We start from the raw sequence: 14,869 nt of genomic DNA, 5'->3' as shown, positions 1-14,869 counted from the left end.
CAAGAGCATCGCCAAGGAACCGCAAATGGTGAGGCTGCAGGAGTGATGGTTAGAAGCGCTGGAGAATCCTGGATTTGTCAGAGGAACAAGCATACAGTTTTGGGAGGCAGGGCTGTAGGAATCATGAAACTTTACAGAATATGGTGATAAAATTTGTTTCTCAACTGCACAGGACATGAAAGTATTGAGGCAGAAGCATGGATGTGCATTTATGCTTTAAATTATTAAATGAAATAATTATCTAGCTAAGGTTGAATTGATGGTTTTATTGTTTAATTATTCTGAGGACAAAAAAATGAATGAGCAACTTTTGATTTAATAATTAATTTGGAAGTGTGAGAAACAGCTATAAATATCCAATTTCGGGACTTCCCTGGTGGTCCACTGGATAAGACCCCACGCTCCCAAGGCAGGGGGGCTCGGGTTCAATCCCAGCTCGGGGAAATAGATCCCACATGCATGCTGCAAGTAAGAGTCCACATGCCACAACTAAGAAGTCCACATGCCACAACTAAAAAATCCTGCGTGTTTCAACTAAGGCCCGGCGCAGCCAAGATAAAATAAATAAATAAATATTTTAAAAAATTATCCAGTTTTGATAAAGAGATAAGTCAACAGTGAAAAGCTACTATGTGCCATGTCTTCAGCTGTGTTCTTTCCCAAGTGAGTAATCTCAAGATTAAGACCACTTTGCCTATATGCCCAGTATTGAAGATGAATCCTTGTTTCAAAATGGTCATCTATTAATTTTGCACTATGCCTGGTGACTACAGTGGAATGAACTGAAATTCATTTTCTACAAAGTTACACTTTTAAAAAATGCAGGGAAAGGCTGGAAATTTTAATTCTTTGCACCTTTATTTCTTTTTTAAAAAACAGACATTTGGGGCCTCCCTGGTGGCGCAGTGGTTGAGAGTCCGCCTGCCGATGCAGGGGACACGGGTTCGTGCCCCGATCCCGGAGGATCCCACATGCCGCGGAGCGGCTGGGCCCGCGAGCCATGGCCGCGGAGCCTGTGTGTCCGGAGCCTGTGCTCCGCAACGGGAGAGGCCACAGCAGTGAGAGGCCCGCGTACAGCAAAAAAAAAAAAAAAAAAAAAACAGACATTTGTTTCCTACTTCAGCAAAAACAAAGGAGGATGAAACTTGACTGATAACCTAAATGGAAATTTTTAAGAGCCATTGTAGGAAGAAAAGAAGAAAATAACTTGCCAGTTATGATTACTGGATAACAGATAATACCTTTTTATTTACATTTAGCTGACCAAAAAATAGGCAAGTATTTTTTAAAAAAATCTCAAGGCAGAAGATGCTATGTTTAAATAACAGGTACATGATTTCTCCAGACACATCCATTCTCAGCCCCAGACAAGGTCTCTCGATGCATCCAGCGTGCTTTTTCTAAATGAAACTTCTTATATACAAGCCCTTGGACCAGAGAAGCTTCCTTGGGGACTATTTTTTCTTATGGGCATTTTACAGTGATGTTGGTATAACCAAATTTCTACTAAGAATTTAACTTTACACTTCGTTGGGCAATACAAGGAAACATCTAGCTCAGTTTCTTTATAATCTAACTAACTGCCTCAATCCACCTGTGAAACATCAGATCTTCCCCAAATGCTCTGTGTATAAGGGGGACACGTTACTCCTTAAGCAGTACTTTACATGTGTGCATTCTTCACTGTAGTGCACAAAATGACTCTTCAGAATATGTACAGCACTTTTTAAAAGTGTTGACTTTTTCTCTCTTTTCCAAAACCAAATTCTTTTTTTTTTTTTTTTCTTTTTGCAGTATGTGGGCCTCTCACTGTTGTGGCCTCTCCCGTTGCGGAGCACAGGCTCCGGATGCGCAGGCCCAGCGGCCATGGCTCACGGGCCCAGCCGCTCCGCGGCATATGGGATCCTCCCAGACCGGGGCACGAACCCGTATCCCCTGCATCGGCAGGCGGACTCTTAACCACTTGCGCCACCAGGGAGGCCCCCCCAAAACCAAATTCTTGATTAACCATGTCCCACACAACCACCTTCAACCCTGGGATGTTAGCAAAGCTGTAACTAGGGACTCGATTCCTCCCAGTTACACACATTCTTGGACTACTTCTATCAACCACAATCAATAGGGGCCCAAAACTAGACAAATTCTCCAAGTTTAATTAAGATTATCCAAACAAAAACACTGGGGAAAGAAATCTGCTGGTCTCCTTTCCAAATATAATGCATCCCAAAGTAAAATATAAAAGTTTTAGTTTAATAATGTACATAAAAGTCTTTGTTCAAGTATAAGTGACAAGCTTGATTTTAAAGGAAATCACCCTCTGGTGGCCCAGCTGGAGGAAGAAAAAAAAAGAAAGAAAATCATCCCCATCATATGTACGTAATTGCATTCTAAAGCAATCTTGGGGACCCTGCACACTGTGTTTGGGGTCACATGTCACTGCTCTACTCCAGGAACATGGCCACATGAAAGCAGATTGTAACTCATGAGTTATTATACACTGAGATTTTTGCAAATAAGGTATTTCATGAGGCAGAATGGCAAAAAGGACATTTAAATGCAGAACTTATATTCATCTACAGGAATAATATTTCCCAGTTGTGAACTAATTACTATGCTTGGAAAATGCTAGCATCCTCATAAATACTTTGGTCAAATTATGGTGCAAAACCTGAATTTTGCAAACTTCAAAAAGGCACATTTTTGTGACATCTCCTAAGCATTTCTCTGAGAGCCTAAGGAATGCTATTAACTTCATGAAACATTTCACTCTCTAGAAGAGCCTTCATCAAGAAGATACCTCAGAGGTAAAGACTTCCTGAGGACTGTAAGAAAAATCTCTGGGTTCATAAGTGGAGGAAAAGAAACAACTATGAAATGTAGGACCAGCTGAGAACTCACCGTGAGGAAGGGATGAAGTGTGATAGGCTTGCTCCTGGCCGAAAATATTACTATCCTTCTATAAACTGCTGGAATGCTTTTTTCACTTTACTGTGGAACATTGCCATTTCTGCAAATGGGTTCCAAGGCATGCTCTTGTAAAAATGCAGCTGCAGGGCTTCCCTGGTGGCGCAGTGGTTGAGTCCGCCTGCTGATGCAGGGGACACGGGTTCGTACCCCAGTCCGCAAAGATCCCACATGCCGCAGAGCGGCTAGGCCCGTGAGCCATGGCCGCTGAGCCTGCGCGTCCAGAGCCTGTGCTCCACAACGGGAGAGGCCACAACAGTGAGTGGCCCGCGTACCAAAAAAAAAAAAAAAAAAAAAAATGCAGCTGCAGCCCTGCGTGGTAACTGCACTGAGGCAGGTATGGATGCGTTCCAGATGTGGGGAAGATGATTACAGTCATTCATTCTTTCTGGGAAAGAGTATGAACCGACTGCTTTCTCTTTAAACATCACAAGATAATCAGCTCTACTAAGAAAACTGATTCGTAGCAGTAGGAAGGCGGGTGATTTGGGAATATGAAGAACCCCGGGAGGTGGGGCAGACTAAGAGGAAGCCTCCGAGTCAGGAGAGGAGGCCAGCAAACATCACAGGTTTAATGGACCCCAAGGGCATTAGGGGATAGAGAGGGCTGCAAAAATTGAAGCAAGAAAGACCTTGTTCTTAGGAAATTTACACTTTCCTTCCTTCAAACTGTTTACACTACCCTGTTGCCAAGATCCAAAACTCAGGCAGGTACCTTGAGTATTAAAGGTCAGCTATGTTAGGGTTTAGCCTTCCTCAGAAGGCTTGGCCTCATAACCCATGATAGCATGATATTGTTTCTGTGGGAAAAGTGTTTCAAAGTGTAAGCCAGTTGTTTGGAACATGATAGAGAATCTCTTCATAAGATTACTAACTTCTGGGCAATTCTTTATGTGCATTCTGTTTTAGAATGTAATCAATGTGCTTTGAATCTCCAAAATATATTCTATGGTGTATAGAAAACAAATGAACCTTTTATAAGGAATTTAAAAATGCCCAACATTGGGCTTCCCTGGTGGCACAGTGGTTGAGAGTCCGCCTGCCAATGCAGTGGACACGGGTTCATGCCCCGGTCCGGGAAGATCCCACATGCTGCAGAGCAGCTGGGCCCGTGAGCCATGGCCGCTGGGGCTGCACGTCCGGAGCCTGTGCTCCGCAACGGGAGAGGCCACAACAGTGAGAGGCCCGCGTACCGCAAAAAAAAAAAAAAAAAGCCCAACATTTGTGTTACCGAGATGAAACTTTTGTACCGTACATTCATATACAGCAATACTCCCTACTGACATTTATTACTTAAATTATACTAGGTGCTGCAGAATAAATGTCTCTGTTTCATACATATAGCAAATCCAATAATCTATCACTTCGACAAACCATTCCATTAGTAGGGAATAACTACAAATATTCTATATGCAAGTGCTTTATATCATTCTGGAAATACAATCAAGAGGCAATGCTTTAGGGCTACACATTAAGGCTACCTTGGTTATTTAAAATGTGTATAAGCAACAAGGGCACTTTTGCAAAAGGTAGTATAAATTAAACAGTATCTCCATCTTAGGAAAAGAAAAGCTATTACAAGCCAACTACACATCCAAAATGGTATCTTACAAATTCCTGCTATTATTCTACTGCAGGACAGATTATTGCTCACAACTGCACATTTCAGAACACAAAGACATTTTCATATTTTTGTTACCTTTTAAGCAAGGTGACATCAGAATAAAAACTTTTAAAATTAAGCTTTTCTTTTCTGTTAAAAGTAAAATTTATTACAATGCAGTAGGTGTAAGTGTTATTAAAAATGCTGGTTAAAATTATAAAGTGTCTATATAATTTTTCTAATATAAATATTGGAAATAACAACTTTAACAGTTCTATACGTACATAGTACACTGAAAACATAAAATCATGCATAAGGCTAAAATATCACTTTGCATATTATCCTTCTAGGTATCACTCTTGTCTTCTCCTGATCCCAGCATCATTCCAGAATATGAAGGGGTTACAAACTTCAAGGTTTCAGTGTTTTGAATGTATGTCTGTTATCACACATTAACAATGCTTTAAAATCATTGCTTATATTCTAATCACGTGGTTCTAGTTCCCATATTTCCCTTTCTCGATAGGCCTTGGACAAAAAGTTGAGCTAGAAAACCTGTGATTACAGGACCCAGCATGACATGAATTCTCAATGATTCATTTAAAAGTGGCATAAAGTGTTATATACATATATATTTTAAAAGTCCTACAGGACATGAAAGACAAGTACATCACATGTAAATAAAATTAAGCAGCTCACCCTCTGCTTGCTTACTTGGCTCCACGTCTCTATAGAAAGGAGAAGCCGAGCCATGAAGAAGATGGGGCAAATCAGAACTGCTGGGAGTGTGTGTGTCTGGGGGTGCTGGTGAAGGTGGGTGGGCAGCAGCACAGGGAAGGAACTGGGGAGGAATGTCAGATTATGAAGGGAAATTAAATGGCATTACTTATCCATTCTTCCCCATCCTGCTAAAGCAGGGGTCGGTTCCAGCCCAGCCTCCCTCCCCTGCCTCCCAGTGAGGGATCTGTCCCCCCAGCACTGTGAAGGCAGCCACTGCCTTTCAGACAATGTGAAGCCATAGCTGTTCCCTACTGAGAACACTTCACAAATGTGAGGAACAGCCTATAAAGTATAGGTCTGGACATTTCACAAATTCCAAGGACAGTCTGAAGTAGGCCTCAACACGAGGGGCAGGGGAAACAGTTTTTACAAGCAGCTAATGCCCAGAGAGGCTAAGGGGTTCAGCCAAGGGGAAGGCAAGGCTTCTTCCTTCATGACAGCACTTCTCAGACTTTAATGTGCCTGCGATTCACTTGGGGTCTCATCAAAATGTATTAGGTTGAGGATGGGGCCCCAGATGCTGCATTTGTAATAAGCTCCTATGCACCACGCTTCGAGATGCTGTTGCTCTTGGTCTATGGACCACACTTGGAGAAGCAAGAGTCCGCAACATTAAGAGGGAGCCGCCTCTGTCTCTCTGGGCCACGGGTATATCTTGGAAGTCCTGGGCAGAGCTGAGACAGCCCCAGCGCTATGTGCCCGCTCAAGCACATCCCCAGGCCAAAGGTGGAGATGCAGCACACTGAGTGAGCAACTGTCTGTAAGACTGAGTTAACATATTTTCTGAGAGCACCATGACTCTGTGAAAAGCTAAACAAATAACATAATTCAACTTGAGTAAATGGAGAGGTTTACTGGCTGGGAATAAAACTAACCTTTTCCCATGTAGTCCTCCTTAAAGTGAACATGATTACAACGGTATAAAGAAACAGTATATTAAAGTTCATAGTAAAAGGCCACATGTGCACACATATACATACAGTATGAATTCTAAGAAATTAAATGCATTTTATCAGAATAAAGCACATGCTACCACTGCTCCCAGCTAAAATCATCTCCTCTTCCAAATACAAGGAAAAAACCTTGAATTGTAAGGAAAATCACTGCATTGCCTGCCAGCACCAGGCCACAGGCTCCCCACTTGATCTGAAACACAAAAAAAGAGGATTAAATCTTTACTTTCTTTATACTGTACTCTTTGCAAATCTATTATTTACTGCTTTAGAAACATCCAATGAAATATGACATAAAACTGCTAAAAGGCTTAATAATCTAATAGACAGGAGAGAGTGAACTGTTCAGTAATTAGTCTAATTACTTCGTGATGCTTATTAATTAAGTCTGGTATCATCCTTAATGTTTTCCCCATTAGACATAGTTCTCTACTTGTTTTCAGTAGACAATGACTGCCTTAAGTAAAATACATGAAGCAAGATTACAAAGGGTCCAATTACAATATTGGGTACTGAAAGTTCTGTATGTATTGCCTTCTTTCATGAAAATAGGAATTGGAGAGTTACGGATTGATGTGTTTCTTTTCTAGGTAAGAAAAGCTTTTAAATAATACTCTACATGCAAATAAAAAGAGCTTTCCAGCAGGGCAGATAGTTTTCCAGAGGCACAGTTGGGGATGAGAGTACCCTCTAGTGGGCATTTTTTGTTTTAATTTAACAAATAGAAAAAACATCAGTGAAAGTTTCCTCATAAATCGTGATGCAGTATTTGAAAGGTAAAAATAGAAATCTTTAGGGCAAAATTTAAGAAGTACTAGTCTAAGGCACAAGAAGAATAAGATCATGAAAATATGGCATCTAAAACCTTCCATGCGGACTTCCCTGATGGCGCAGTGATTAAGAATCTGCCTGCCAACGCAGGGACGGGTTCGATCCCTGGTCCAGGAAGATACCACATGCCACGGAGCAACTGAGCCTGCGCACCACAACTACTGAAGCCCATGCGCTGCAACTACTGAACCCGCGTGCTGCAACTACTGAAGCCCACGCTCCTAGAGCCCGTGCTCCGCAACAAGAGAAGCCACTGCAATGAGAAGCCCACGCACTGCAATGAAGAGTGGCTCCCACTCGCCGCAACTAGAGAAAAGCCCACGTGCAGCAAAGACCCAACACAGCCAAAAATAAATTAAAAAAAACCAAAAACCAAAAAACTTCCACACTTCTGTTATCTAGACAGAGTTCAAACTGGCCTAGCATTCTAGACCCTTCCCAGTCAGGCTTCCCCAGCCTTTCTATCCTTAATCTCAACCACTCCCTTTTTGCTCCATCATATTGGACTGCCCTTTATTCCACATACTGCATTTTTGCACTTGGGTGCCATTCCATACAATAGCCTTCCCTACTTTACTCAAAACATTATTTATCCTTAGAGGCCACATCAAATGCCAGTTGTAATTTCTCTCTTCTCGGTGCTCCTATGGCATTCTGATCATGTTTTCATGACCACGCTTGGTATATTTATAGTACATTTGCCCATCAGGTTAGTTTCTGTGCTCTTTGAGGACAGAGACAGTATCTGGTTCTTATTCCTAGTGTCCTACAAATAGCATATGCTCCAAAGATGTTTACTGCATGAATAAATAACACTTGTGCAGATCTGATATTCAATGCCCCAAGTAAGAGTTTCATGAAGTTGAAACAGTATGTAATTGGGGGAAATAAAAGCAAATAGTATGAAAGACAGCGAATGTCAAAGAACTGAATAAATTATACCCATAATGAGTATTTCAGAGACAAAAAGAAAAATTTTATATTGGATATCGATGAAATAAAGTACATATTTTACGTCAAGACAAGAAAAAATTAAGCATAAAATTTTTCTCTGCCTGTTTGGGCCTCCTCCCTCCCCTTCAGTGTGTACTGTGCATCTGCATTAACCAGACTTCCTTCGGAGATAACTTTCCTTTTTAATCTCATAAAGGGTCACAACTACTTAGGAGATAACCTTCCTTCTCAATCCGGTAAGGGGCCACGATTACCCATGACCCACTACTTACTTTAAACATGCCAATCTGGATTGCGTAAACTGTCAATAGTATGTCATTTGACATATAACCATTTGTCTCTAAAACTTATGTAACTGTGGTTTGATCTCTAACATGTGGAACAGTCGTCTCCCGGGTTATGATCCTCAGGTCGGCTCAAATAAAATTTTCAGTTTCTTTTTTTTTTTTTTGCGGTACGCAGGCCTCTCACTGTTGTGGCCTCTCCCGTTGTGGAGCACAGGCTCCGGACGCGCAGGCTCAGTGGCCATGGCTCACGGGCCCAGCCGCTCCACGGCATGTGCAATCTTCCCAGACCAGGGCACAAACCCGTGTCCCCTGCATCGGCAGGCGGACTCTCAACCACTGCGCCACCAGGGAAGCTCTCCATTTCTTTTTTAGGTCGATGATTGATTAATTTTTTTTCTTCAACAATATGAAGATGTCATCTTATTCACTGTATCTTCTAGTAGCTGTACAGTTGTCCCTCAATATATGCCTATTGTGTTGAGGATTGTGTCTATGATCCTATTTGCAGGAGAAGAATTTGATATGTTGTGATTTATAATAAGAATTTGGCCTTTGTCCCCATTTCTTGCACAGAGCTTCCAAAACCCTTGGAATTTCCTAAGTGATGAGAGTGGTAAAGGTGACTTTTTTTATGTGAATGAGGTAACTTTGGAAAGCACCTAAGGATGGAAGCCAGTTGCAGGCGGAGACAACCATGTGACTAGACAGTTAGAACTTTCAGTCCCACCCCCCAACCTCCAGGGAGAGGGGGCTAGGGGGCTGGAGGTTGACTCGATCTCCAATGGCCAATGGTTTGATCCATCATGCCTGTGTAATGAAGCCTTCATAAAAACTCAAAAGGATAGGATTCGGAGAACTTCCAGGTTGATGATTTGCTGCTTTGGGGAAAGTGGTACCCTCAGAAAGGTCATGGGAGCTCCATGGTCCTTCCCCACACCTTGCCTTATGCATCTCTACCATCTGGCTGCTTCTCAGTTATATCCTTTTACAACAAACTGGGAATCCAGTGAGTAAATGGGTTCCCTGAGTTCTAACAAATTAATCGAACCCAAGGAGGGGTCCATGGAAACCCCTGATTTATAGCCAGTCAGTCAGAAGCACAGGTAACAAGCTGGACCTGTGACTGGCATCTGAAGAGGGAGGCAGTCTTGCGGGACTGAGCCCTGAACCAGTGGAATCTGCTGCTATCTCCAGGTAGACAGAGTCAGAATTGAGCACAACTGTAGGACACCCAGCTGGTGTGGAAGAATTGCTCCTCAGTTGTGTGGGGAACAACCCCCCCAAACCACCCCCCCACACACACACACATTGGAATTAGGTGATCAGGACCCCTTTTGATGTTGACTTTGGAACTAGAAGAGTATTGCTATAGTAGTCTCTGGATGGTCCTACAATAAAAGGTAAGGATTTCAGAGCAATTCTAGAAAATAGCTTACAGTAGGAAAAGCAAGAAATCACGTGGTCTGGCTAAAAGTTGTAAGAGAAACAAAGAAACCATTCTGCAGACATGGGCAAGATACTGACAGGTAGCTCTAAATTGGGGGAATAGAGAAACTAAAAATATGCCTGGCCTTGAGGATTAAGTCAAAGCAGGGGAAATGAAATTTGTGGTTCCAGACGCAGGGCTGTGGAGTAAACTCAGCAATAACTGGGCAAAACAATAGACAACAAAACTTACCACGGCCACACGAGCAAGAATAACAGGAAATCCAAAGGCAGAAACAACAATTCCGGTAGTGAAAAAATAAGCCAGTTCCCGACAGGCACTACTTGTTGCATCGGAGTCATATGTTGCTCGTTTGGCAATGAAATAGGGGATGGGAGAGATGGCATGGAATATCAGGACAAACAAGGGCCAGTAAACACTGTTGGTTGCAACCAGAAGAAACCCAAAAGGAAAAGTTACAGTTACATCATAATTAAAGATATATTACTGTTTCAAAGTTAATATTGCTTTAAATGTCTAGGTCAACAATTATTTTCATTTGTCACTATTAATACATGAGATGATTTCTACCAGGAACAGCTAAGAAGTAGCGATCATTAAAAATTACTAGTCCATTAATCTGTAGATAACTTATATTGTGCTAAGAAACAACTACATAATGTAAAATCTAGAATCTTTATTGTTTTCTGTATTATTGAGCTGTAATTTCTTTAGGGACAGAATCTTAACTTAGTCATCTTTGCTTTCCCTATAGAACATAGCACAGTGCCTTGCACATGCTCATTCAATAGAGAGCTTTTGAATGCACACAGGTGGAAATTTTCACTTGCTTGGAATAAAACCCAGATTCCTTGCCCTGGCCTACAAAGCCTCACATGATTTGGCCAATTTCTTCCATTCATTCTGTGCCATCTTCCCTTCATTTGCTCAATCTGTAGTCACACCAGCCTTTCTGTTCCTTAAACACTCCCTCTGCCTGAATGCCCTCCCCTGACTCATCAAGCCTGATAAGCTTATTTATCCACCAAGTCTCAGCTTAAAGACAACCTCTTCTATGAGGCCCTCCCTGACTCTCCCTGGGAAACTCAGATTTACTTTCTCAAAGCTCTCACTGTACTTTGTACACTCTCTACTAGAGCTGTCAGCTTACTGACTGGACTGTTTACCTGTCTCTCACTCATAACTAGAACTGTAAACTCCTTGAGGACAGGACTGTGTCTCTTCATTCTTGTGTCACCAGCTGGTCCAGAGGAGGTGTTCAATAAATGCTCATTAAATGAATACATCAATTTTAAACAGAGCTTTTGTCTGCACAAATACAACTGACCCAGGAAGGGACTGGGTTCATAATTTGGACTTCATTAACTCATCCGTTAGAGCTTGGTGCTAAACTGACCAAACTCCCTAATGCCCATACTAACAGTGACAAAGACACACAAAAAATAGTTCTTTTGGAAATGATAACTTACCCATAATCCTCTAAGGCACATCCCAGCATAAGAAAAGTCAGCCCAATAGCCCCACTGAAGGATAATGCCACAAGAGCTGTGAAAAATAAAACCAAGAGTTATAGGTCCCAGTGGTTGTCAGGGACTGGGGGCGGGGGGAGGGGAATGGGGATGCACTCTTTGGGGGTTGAGGAAATGTCCTGGAATTAGAAAGTAGTAATGGTTGCACACCCTTGTGAATATAATAAAACCCACAGAATTTTACACTTTAAAAAGGTTAATTTTATGACACGTGAATTATATCTCGATTTTAAATGTTTTAATAAAAAAAGAATGCAGTGATTTACTTATTTCATTGGTTAATGTTACATTTGACTAGCAAATGACCACCTATGTGCATCACTTTTAAATCATCAGGTGGCGAAAGAGCTCAAGACTTTCCAGTACTCAACTCCTATCTAATGTATGAATTCCCTCTATATTTGTCCCAAGAGCCAGCCAGCCAGTCACACAACTCCACTGAAGGGAAACTCACTACCACTGAGGCAGGTCATTTCATTCTGATAGTCTTTAAATGCTGAAAACCCTTTTTCCTTAAATTGAACCCCAAACTGCCTCCTAGCAATATATACCCTTTGATCATTGTGCCCTCCAAACCACAGTGCTTCAAGTATTTGAAGATTGGTGCTTCCAATTAGTGTCCCCTGAATATTTATTCCCTGCCTGTTACACTAATCTTTGAGGAGGCAGAAACATGCTTGTTTTGTCCACTGCTGAGTGGGACATGGAATGTGAGTTGTTAAAAAATCTTGAGCAGGCTACCCTGGTGGTGCAGTGGTAGAGAGTCTGCCTGCCAATGCAGGGCACACGGGTTCGTGCCCCGATCCGGGGAGATCTCACATGCCGCGGAGCGGCTGGGCCCGTGAGCAATGGCCGCTGAGCCTGCGCGTCCGGAGCCTGTGCTCAGCAACGGGAGAGGCCACAGCAGTGAGAGGCCCGCGTACCGCAAAAAAAAAAAAAAAGAATTGCCTCTTTTGCGAAAGTGGTCCCCTTCCTCCCTGGAGCAGGGTTCAATAATCCCAACTGTATTAATTTCCTAGGACTGCTATTAATAATGTACCACAAACTGGCTGGCTTAGAAGAACAGAAATTTATTCTCTCACAGTTCTAGGGGCTTGACACCTGCTCCCTCTGAAGGCTCTAAAGGAAGACTCCTTCCTTGCCTCTTCCTAACTCCAGGTATTTGCCTGCAATCTTTGGTCCTCCCTGGCTTGCAGTTGCATCGTTCCAATTTCTGCCTCTGTCTTCACATGGTATTCTTCCTACATGTCTCCATGTCCAAATTTCCCTTTTCTTATAAGGACACTAGTCCTTGGGTTAGAGTCCAACTAATCCAGTATCATCCTAACTTGATTACATCTGCAAAGACCCTATTTCCAAATAAGGACAAATTCATAGATACTGGGGACTTAGAACTTGAACATATTTATTTGGGGGACACATTCAACCTACAATGCCATCTTTGTGCTCCCATTGTATCTGAGCACACCTTAGACATTTAAACAGTAACAATTATTTCCAGCTCTGTCAAACAACAATAACTTCTCATTTATCTTTTTATTCCAAGCCTCAGGCATACAGTAGTCCCTCTTTAAAAGTTGAATAATCTGCAAAAAGCGTCCTTTCCTTAGTCCTTTTCCATTTCATACCCTATCTTCCTTGTTACTGTATCACAATTTCTAACACATTCACACATAAACATTATTATGTGATAGTTTCCGGGCATGACTAAACACAGTGTAGTGCTGATACTTGTCATCTGCTTTCTGCATTGGCTTCAAATGGATATATTTCACAATGGACACTGTCCAAGTAAATCATGTTTACTAAATTAATGCCGAATATAAAAGTCAGCCAGAAATCATTTTAAAATGTGTCTGCTACTAACAGTTTCACACTCAGCTAAATTTCATAGTGAACACACATGTGTACAAAGACACCCATACGCATGTTTACAGCACATGTTGATTAACTGGAGAGGGAAGATCTTTGGGTACAAATATCAAGGATAGGAATTCCCACGTGGAAAGAGTTATGCTACTCTATTCAAAAGATTAGAAATCTAAGGGTTTCCTACCAAACCAACAGGAAGCCTTCCAATAGCCTCTCCTACAACTGCCATTCCCCATTCCTCTGAAGGCAAATAGATGAGGGAACTGGTGTTCTTGGTACCCCTTTTTAAATCAACTGCCCCATTCAAAAACACGTACTGCACAAAGACCTACTGTATAGCACAGGGAACTATATTTAATATTTTGTAATAACCTATAAGGGAAGAGAATCCGAAGAATATAAAATATACATATATATATATATATATATATATATATATATATATATATATATATCTGTGCTGCAGACCTGAAACTAACACGATATTGTAAATCAACTACACTTGAATTTTTTAAAAAGTCCTGCACAAACACTACCTTCTTGTCTGCCCATAAATGAATAAACGCTGATGAAAGCAGCGATAAAATTCCACCTAATCTACTCTCCACAATTAAGACAAACACAGCATTTCGGGGCGCTTTCCGCTGACACCCGCCTGCAGCCAACTCTGCCTAGTTGGAAAAATCATCGGGAACAACAGATTTAAGTGCCCCAGTGCCGAGACAATGGCTCCTCTGGAAGAAACGGGAAACTCAGCGAAGCGGCAGGAAAAGGGAGGAGAGGCATTAGGGTAGACACGTCAGGAAGTGAAAGCCCAGTTTAAAACTCGGCAGAGGAGGGGGTGGGGGGACGCTCCCAGGAACTGGGAAGGAACCGGGGAGGTGATGCCCCCCGGGGCTAGCCGGGGTCTCCCAGGAAGGGACTGCTCCCGGCGAGGGCTCCGCCTGCAGCGACCCGGACACTCCGGGCGAAAGCGTGAAGGCCAGTATCCTTGGAGAAAAAGGGTTGAGGTTCCCCAAAACACGTCTCCACCCGTACCCCAAGGGGCGACGGGAGCAGGCGAGCTGCTTCCCACCGGGAAAGGAGGGAAGGGTGGCAGGTCTGGGGGAGGCCGTTCCCCACCCACGCGCTGAAGGCGCAGCTCCAGGCTCATCCCGGAGCCAAGGCGGCGATCCCACGGCAGGACCAGCGAGCCGGGGACCTCGGTTGTACCTTTAACGCCCGCCATGTCTCCCAAGCTGGGGCCGCGGCTGCTTCCGGCTTCTTGCCACGGCCCCTGCCCCCGCCCAGGACCGGTCCATGGCCGTACCCAGGGTGCCGAGCCCGCCCCGCCACGCAGAGCTCCGCCCCTGCCGAGCCAGATCTCCCCCGTCCCCGCCACTCAGAACCCCGCCCCTGCCGGTTCCGACAGATCGTCCCCAAGGCTCAGCCACTCAGAGCCCCGCCCCTGCTGGTCTCCACCCCCGCCACTCAGAACCCGCCCCTGCCGGTCTTGATCGACGGTGCCCCAGGCCCAGCCACTCAGAGCCTCGCTGCTGAGGGTCCCGATCTCCGCCTCCCACCCCCCGGCCCAGTCACTCAGAGCCCCGCCCCTGCCTGTCCCCGCCCCCGCCACACAGAGCCCCACCCCTGCCCGTCCCATTCTCCCC

The 14,869-nt window shown here is 43.5% G+C and overlaps 1 protein-coding gene across 2 annotated transcripts; it reads right to left on the bottom strand.

Annotated features, from left to right (window-relative positions):
* Nucleotides 1–2,229: 2,229 nt before the first annotated feature.
* Nucleotides 2,230–14,534, bottom strand: LEPROT (leptin receptor overlapping transcript). 2 transcript variants are annotated; one of them, XM_060089920.1, is made up of 4 exons: nt 14,433–14,534; nt 11,289–11,364; nt 10,051–10,237; nt 2,230–6,493 (listed from the first exon to the last, which is right to left on the bottom strand). In XM_060089920.1, the coding sequence occupies exons 1-4, from the start codon at nt 14,446–14,448 to the stop codon at nt 6,377–6,379; spliced, it is 396 nt and encodes a 131-aa protein (XP_059945903.1). In that variant the 5' UTR covers nt 14,449–14,534; the 3' UTR covers nt 2,230–6,376. The 2 variants fall into 2 exon arrangements, with proteins under 2 accessions (XP_059945903.1, XP_059945902.1); XM_060089919.1 differs by having other exon boundaries at nt 14,343–14,463.
* Nucleotides 14,535–14,869: the final 335 nt, after the last annotated feature.

This window comes from Mesoplodon densirostris, chromosome 2, assembly GCF_025265405.1.
Source record: "Mesoplodon densirostris isolate mMesDen1 chromosome 2, mMesDen1 primary haplotype, whole genome shotgun sequence".
Lineage (NCBI taxonomy): Eukaryota > Metazoa > Chordata > Mammalia > Artiodactyla > Ziphiidae > Mesoplodon > Mesoplodon densirostris.
This window is presented reverse-complemented; position numbering and strand designations above follow the sequence as displayed.